The sequence below is a fragment of the Theropithecus gelada genome, chromosome 19 (genome assembly GCF_003255815.1).
Source record: "Theropithecus gelada isolate Dixy chromosome 19, Tgel_1.0, whole genome shotgun sequence".
Lineage (NCBI taxonomy): Eukaryota > Metazoa > Chordata > Mammalia > Primates > Cercopithecidae > Theropithecus > Theropithecus gelada.
The window spans coordinates 3,473,508-3,480,563 of record NC_037687.1 but is presented as its reverse complement, the minus strand read 5'-3'; the positions used below and the strand labels follow the sequence as shown (position 1 = coordinate 3,480,563).

The following is a 7,056-nucleotide window of genomic DNA, read 5'->3' as shown; positions in this document are numbered from 1 at the left end:
AGGAGGGAGGGAGGGAGGGAGGAAGGAAGGAAGGAAGGAAGGAAGGAAGGAAGGAAGGAAGGAAGGAAGGAAGGAAGGAAGGAAGGAAGGAAGGAAGGAAGGAAGGAAGGAAGGAAGGAAAACCAGGAGAGGATATTTGAGCTGGGGCATTGAAGGTTGTGTAGAAGTTCACCAGAGCTACTTACACTGAAATGCAGAATTAATCACAAGCAAATCTTCTCTCGCCTCCCAGGTGTGCCTGAACCAGTGCCAGCCTGCCCTGTCTGCAGCATCAGCCTGATGGGGTGGTGACCGATCCCGCAGGGCTCCGGAGCCATGTGGCCCAACGGCAGTTCCCTGGGGCCCTGTTTCCGGCCCACAAACATTACCCTGGAGGAGAGGCGGTTGATCGCCTCGCCCTGGTTCGCCGCCTCCTTTTGCGTGGTGGGCCTGGCCTCCAACCTGCTGGCCCTGAGCGTGCTGGCGGGGGCGCGGCAGGGGGGTTCGCACACGCGCTCCTCCTTCCTCACCTTCCTCTGCGGCCTCGTCCTCACCGACTTCCTGGGGCTGCTGGTGACCGGTGCCATCGTGGTGTCCCAGCACGCCGCGCTCTTCGAGTGGCACGCCGTGGACCCCGGCTGCCGTCTCTGCCGCTTCATGGGCGTCGTCATGATCTTCTTCGGCCTGTCCCCGCTGCTGCTGGGGGCCACCATGGCCTCGGAGCGTTTCCTAGGCATCACCCGGCCCTTCTCGCGCCCGGCGGTCACCTCGCAGCGCCGCGCCTGGGCCACCGTGGGGCTGGTGTGGGCGGCCGCGCTGGCGCTGGGCTTGCTGCCCCTGCTGGGCCTGGGTCGCTACACCGTGCAATACCCGGGGTCCTGGTGCTTCCTGACGCTGGGCGCCGAGTCTGGGGACGTGGCCTTTGGGCTGCTCTTTTCCATGCTGGGCGGCCTCTCGGTTGGGCTGTCCTTCCTGCTGAACACCGTCAGCGTGGCCACCCTGTGCCACGTCTACCACGGGCAGGAGGCGGCCCAGCAGCGTCCCCGGGACTCCGAGGTGGAGATGATGGCTCAGCTTCTGGGCATCATGCTGGTGGCCAGCGTGTGTTGGCTGCCCCTGCTGGTGAGTGGGGGCTCTGCGGGGTCCTGCGACCCTCCTGACTGGACCTCTGGTCACCCAGGGTGGATTTAAATCCTGATGGTGACAGCCGGGCGTGGTGGCTCACGCCTGTAATCCCAGGACTTTGGGAGGCCGAGTGGGCGGATCACGAGGTCAGGAGATCGAGACCATCCTGGCTAACACGGTGAAACCCCATCTGTACTAATAATACAAAAAAATTAGCCGGGCGTGGTGGCGGGCGCCTGTAGTCCCAGCTACTCGGGAGGCTGAGGCAGGAGAATGGCGTGAAGCCAGGAGGCGGAGCTTGCAGTGAGCTGAGATCGTGCCACTGCACTCCAGCCCGGGCTACAGAGCGAGACTCCGTCTCAAAAAAAAAAAAAAAGGAAAGAAAGAAAAGAAAAAAACCCAAAGCAAGTGACAGGTCAGATTTGGCCCATGGGTCAACCCTTGCTCTAAACCCTCCCATGACTCCCTATTACCCTCAGAAGAAAGTCCTCACAGGCACTTCCTGCAGATGCACCTGGCCCACTCCCATTTGCCCTTCAGTGACTTCCCCAGGCCAGGTCAGGCACCTCTTCTGGGCTCTGACATCACTTCCTCATCACAGCTTTGCCCACCCCATGCCGTAACCCCCCCAGCCCAGTGTCTGTCTCCCGACTAGAGGTGTGAGCCTATCAGGGTGTGCCCTGGGTGTTTCTTGGCTGCGGTTGCTGCTTCATCTAGCCTACCGTAGGTGCTCAGAAAATTATTTTATTTATTTATTTATTTGTTTCTTTATTTGTTTATTTATTTGATTTATTTAGAGATGGGGTCTCCTACTGTTGCCCAGGCTGGAGTGCAGTGGTATGATCTCAGCTCACTGCAACCTCTGCCTCCCAGGTTCAAGCGATTCTCCTGCCTCAGCCTCCCAAGTAGCAGGGACTACAGGCGCCCAGCTAATTGTTTTGTATTTTTAGTAGAGACGGGGTTTCACTATGTTGACCAAGCTGGTCTTGAACTCCTGACTTTGTGATCTGCCCACCTCGGCCTCCCAAAGTGCTGGGATTACAGGCGTGAGCCACTGTGCCAGGCCCAGGAAATGCTTTTAATATAGTGATGCATTCTAATATAATATAAATTATTTTGGCCGGGCTCGGTGGCTCATGCCTGTAATCCCAACACTTTGGGAGGGTGAGACAGGTGGATCAGTTGAGGCCAGGCATTCGAGACCAGCCTGGCCACCCTGGCCAACATGGTGAAACCCCATCTCTACTAAAAATACAAAATATTAGCTGGGCATAGTGGCAGGCGCCTGTAATCCCAGCTACTCAGGAGACTGAGGCAGGAGGACTGCTTGAACCCAGGCGGTGGAGGTTACAGTGAGCTGAGATCACGCCACTGCACTCCAGCCTGGGCAACAGAGCAAGGCTCCATCTCAAAAAAAACAAAAAAAAAACAAAAAAAACAACACAACTATATATACATATATATAATTGTTGCTATTATTAGTGCTATTATTATATTGAGACAGAGTCTCACTCTGTCGCCCAGGCTGGAGTGCAGTGGCTCGATCTCGGCTCACTGCAAGCTCCGCCTCCCAGGTTCACGCCATTCTCCTGCCTCAGCCTTCCAAGTAGCTGGGACTACAGGTGCCTGCCACCACGCCCAGATAATTTTTTCTGTAGTTTTAGTAGAGACAGGGTTTCACCATGTTAGCCAGGATGGTCTCAATCTCCTGACCTTGTGATCCGCCTGCCTCAGCGTCCCAAAGTGCTGGGATTATAGATGTGAGCCACTGCACCCAGCCAAATTATTTTATTTTATTTTATTTTAAGATGGAGTTTTGCTGTGTTGCCCAGGCTGGAGTGCAGTGGTGCCATCTTAGCTCACTGCAACCTCTGCCTCCTGGGTACAAGGATCCTCCCACCTCAGCCTCCCAAGTAGCTGGGACTACAGGTGCGTGCCACCGCACCCGGCTAATTTTTGTATGTTTTAATACAGATGGTGTTTGACCATGTTGGTCAAGCTGGTCTCAAACAAATTATCTTAATATAATGTAACATGGCCGGGCGCGGTGGCTCAACCCTGTAATCCCAGCACTTTGGGAGGCCGAGGCGGGTGGATCACGAGGTCAGGAGATCGAGACCACCCTGGCTAACATGGTGAAACCCCGTCTCTACTAAAAATACAAAAAACTAGCCGGGCGTGGTGGCGGGCGCCTGTAGTCCCAGCTACTCGGAGGCTGAGGCAGGAGAATGGCGTAAACCCGGGAGGCGGAGCTTGCAGTGAGCCGAGATCGCGCCACTGCACTCCAGCCTGGGTGACACAGCGAGACTCCGTCTCAAAAAAAAAAAAAAAAAAAAAAAATGTAACATTTATTACAACATAATTGTATGATAAATGATATATATCAATTATATGCAACATTATAATTATGAATAATAATTATATTATCATATAATTGATTATTTTATACTAATTTGTAGATAACATTCTTATTTTAAATATTTACTTTTAAATAGAGTTTAAAAATTTCCTATCATCCTGGCCTATATTATTTATTTATTTTGAGACAGGATCTTGCTCTGTCACCCAGACTGGAGTGCAACCATGCCCGGGTAACTTTTTAATTTATTTTTACTTTTTGTAGACATGAGGTCTCACTATGTTCCCCAGGCTGGTCTTGAACTCCTGGGTTCAAGCGATTCTCTCCTATTGACCTCCCAGAGTGCTGAGATTACAGGCATGAGCCACTGTCTGGCTAACAGTGCTCTAATTTATGGACCCATCAGAAGGAGCTCAGAGAGGTTAGTCAACTCTCCTGAGGTCACCCAGCAATGCAGTAACAGAGAGGACACCGGCCAGGCGCGGTGGCTCGCTCTGGTAACCAGCACTCTAGGAGGCTGAGGTGGGCAGATCACTTGAGGTCAGGAGTTCGAGACTAGACTGGCCAACGTGGCGAAACCCCGTCTCTACTAAAAATACAAAAATTAGGCCGGGCGCGGTGGCTCAAGCCTGTAATCCCAGCACTTTGGGAGGCCGAGACGGGCGGATCACGAGGTCAGGAGATCGAGACCATCCTGGCTGACACGGTAAAACCCCGTCTCTACTAAAAAAATACAAAAAACTAGCCGGGCGAGGTGGCGGGCGCCTGTAGTCCCAGCTACTCGGGAGGCTGAGGCAGGAGAATGGCGTGAACCCGGGAGGCGGAGCTTGCAGTGAGCTGAGATCCGGCCACTGCACTCCAGCCTGGGCGACAGAGCGAGACTCCGTCTCAAAAAAAAAAAAAAAAAAAAAAAATACAAAAACTAGCTGGGTGTAGAGGCGGGCACCTGTAATCCCAGCTACTTGGGAGGCTGAGAGAGGAGAATTGCTTGAACCGGGGAGGCGGAGGTTGCAATGAGCTGAGATCGCACCACTGCACTCCAGCCTGGGCGACAGAACGAGACTGTGTCTCAAAAATAAAAATAAAAAACGGAGTGGACCCTGGATCTCAGGGGACCCGGGGCAGGGACCGGGGAGGGTGGGGCTGGAGGCGGGGCCCAGGCTGACCGCTGTCCCCTCTGCAGGTCTTCATCGCCCAGACAGTGCTGCGGAACCCGCCTGCCATGAGCCCCTCCGGGCAGCTGTCCCGCGCCACGGAGCAGCAGCTGCTCATCTACTTGCGCGTGGCCACGTGGAACCAGATCCTGGACCCCTGGGTGTACATCCTGTTCCGCCGCGCCGTGCTCCGGCGCCTGCAGCCTCGCCTCAGCACCCGGCCCAGGTCGCTGTCCCTCCAGCCGCAGCTCACGCAGCGCTCCGGGCTGCAGTAGGAAGTGGACAGAGCGCCCCTCCCGCGCGTTTCCGCGGAGCCCTCGGCCCCCTGGGACAGCCCATCTGTCTGTGCTGAGGATTCGGGAGCTGGGGGTGCTGGATGGACAGTGGGCGTCAGCAGCAGGGTTTTGGGGTTGACCCCAATCCATCCAGGGGACCCGCAACTTCTCCCTGATCCTTTTACCAAGACCTCTCCCTTCCTCGGCTCCCTTTTCCCATCCAGAGCTCCTACTACTTCTCTGCGCCCCTCCCAGCCCCAGGAAGGGCGCGGGGACATTGGAAGAGGGTCTTGCATAGCTATATATATATATATTTTTTGATGGAGTCTTGCTCTGTTCCCCAGGCTGCAGTGCAGTGGCACCATCTCAGCTCACTGCAACCTCCACCTCCCGGGTTCAAGTGTTTCTCCTGCCTCAACCTCCCGAGTAGCTGGGCCTATAGGCGCATGCCACCATGCCCGGCTACTTTTTGTATTTTCAGTAGAGACAGGTTTCACCATGTTGGGCAGGCTGGTCTTGAAGTCCTGACCTCAGGTGATCCATCCGCCTCGGCCTCCCAAAGTGCTGGGATTACAAGCATGAACCACTGCACCTGGCTTTTTTTTTTTTTTTTTTTTTTTTCTTTTTTTTTGAGACGGAGTCTCACTCTGTGGCCCAGGCTGGAGTGCAGTGGCACCATCTCAACTCATTGCAAGCTCCACCTCCTGGATTCAAGCGATTCTCGTGCCTCAGCCTCCTGAGCAGCTAGGACTACAGGCGTAAGCCACTGCGCCCGGCCTTCCATTGCTCTTTCACCCTGAATTTGACCTACTTGCTGGGGTACTGTTGCTTCCTTTTGAACCATCAACCGGGAAGGTTCTGTCCAGAAAAAATTGAATGTGAACGGGGGCACCCCCTTTTCTTGCCAAAATATATCTCTGCCTTTGGTTTTATTTTCCTTGGGGTCCAGTTGTCAGTCTCTGGGGTTTTGTGCACTGAACCTCACCCGGGGCAGACAAGGGCAAGGCTGGGGGGGATGGGGAGGGAAGAGAGGATTCAGTTCCTCCCCCACTTGTTTCTCGAGTGTTTCGTAATCACTTCATGGGTGGTACCGCCTAGAATTCTCCCAGCAGCCTGTCATGGGAGGGCTTCAGGTTAGCCCTGGTCAAACCACCTTTGAATCTGCATGTTATTAAAAGTAGGTATAATTGGGCCAGGTGTGATTGTTCATGCCTGTAATCCCAGCACTTTGAGAGGCTGAGGATGGTGGATCACCTGAAGTCAGGAGTTCGAGACCAGCCTGGCCAACATGGTGAACTCCTGTCTCTACTAAAAATACAGAAATGGCTGGGCGTGGTGGCTCATGCCTGGAGTCCCAGCACTTTGGGAGGCCGAGACGGGCGGATCACCTGAGGTCGGGAGTTCGAGCCCAGCCTGACCAACATGCAGAAACCCCATCTCTACTAAAAATACAAAAGAAAAAGAAAAAAATAATTAGCCGGGCATGATGGCGCGTGTCTATAATCTAAGCTACTCGGGAGGCTGAGGCAAGAGAATCGCTTGAACCAAGGAGGTGGAGGTTGTGGTAAGCTGAGATCATGTCATTGCATTCCAGCCTGGGCAACAAGAGCAAAACTCCGTCTCTAAAGACAAACAAACAAACAAACAAAAAATTAGCCAGGCGTGGTAGCAGGTGCCTGTAATCCCAACTATGCAGGAGGCTGAGGCAGGAGAATTGGTTGAACCCGGGACGCAGAGGTTGCAGTGAGCTGAGATCACACCGCTGCACTCCAGCCTGGGCGACAGAGTGAGACTCCATCTCTAAATAAATAAATGAATAAAACAGAGAAAGAGAGAGAGAGAGATGCAAAAGCGTGGAGTGATGCCCCTGTTTCCTCTACTGTTCACTTGTTCACCCAACAGTCTTTCAAACACCACAGTGTTCTGTACAGCACCTTGCACATGGTAGGTGCTCAATAAATATTGGGAGAAAGGACCAATGGTGGCTGGGCGCAGCGTCTCACGCCTGTAATCCCAGCACTTTGAGAGGCCGAGGCGGGCGGATCATGAGGTCAGAAGATCGAGACCATCCTGGCCAACACGGTGAAACCGCATCTCTACTAAAAAGACAAAACATAGGCCGGGCGCGGTGGCTCAAGCCTGTAATCCCAGCACTTTGGGAGGC

At 53.9% G+C, this 7,056-nt stretch overlaps 1 protein-coding gene across 1 annotated transcript in view; it reads left to right on the top strand.

Annotated features, from left to right (window-relative positions):
- TBXA2R (thromboxane A2 receptor) overlaps nt 1-6,085 on the top strand; it is a 12,379-nt gene extending 6,294 nt beyond the window's left edge. The window contains exons 2-3 of the mRNA XM_025368018.1: nt 233-1,101; nt 4,647-6,085. Of these exons, the coding sequence (XP_025223803.1) occupies nt 316-1,101; nt 4,647-4,892 (1,032 nt within the window). The 5' untranslated portion in view covers nt 233-315 and the 3' untranslated portion in view covers nt 4,893-6,085. The remainder of the gene's footprint in view (nt 1-232; nt 1,102-4,646) is intronic.
- Nucleotides 6,086-7,056: the final 971 nt, after the last annotated feature.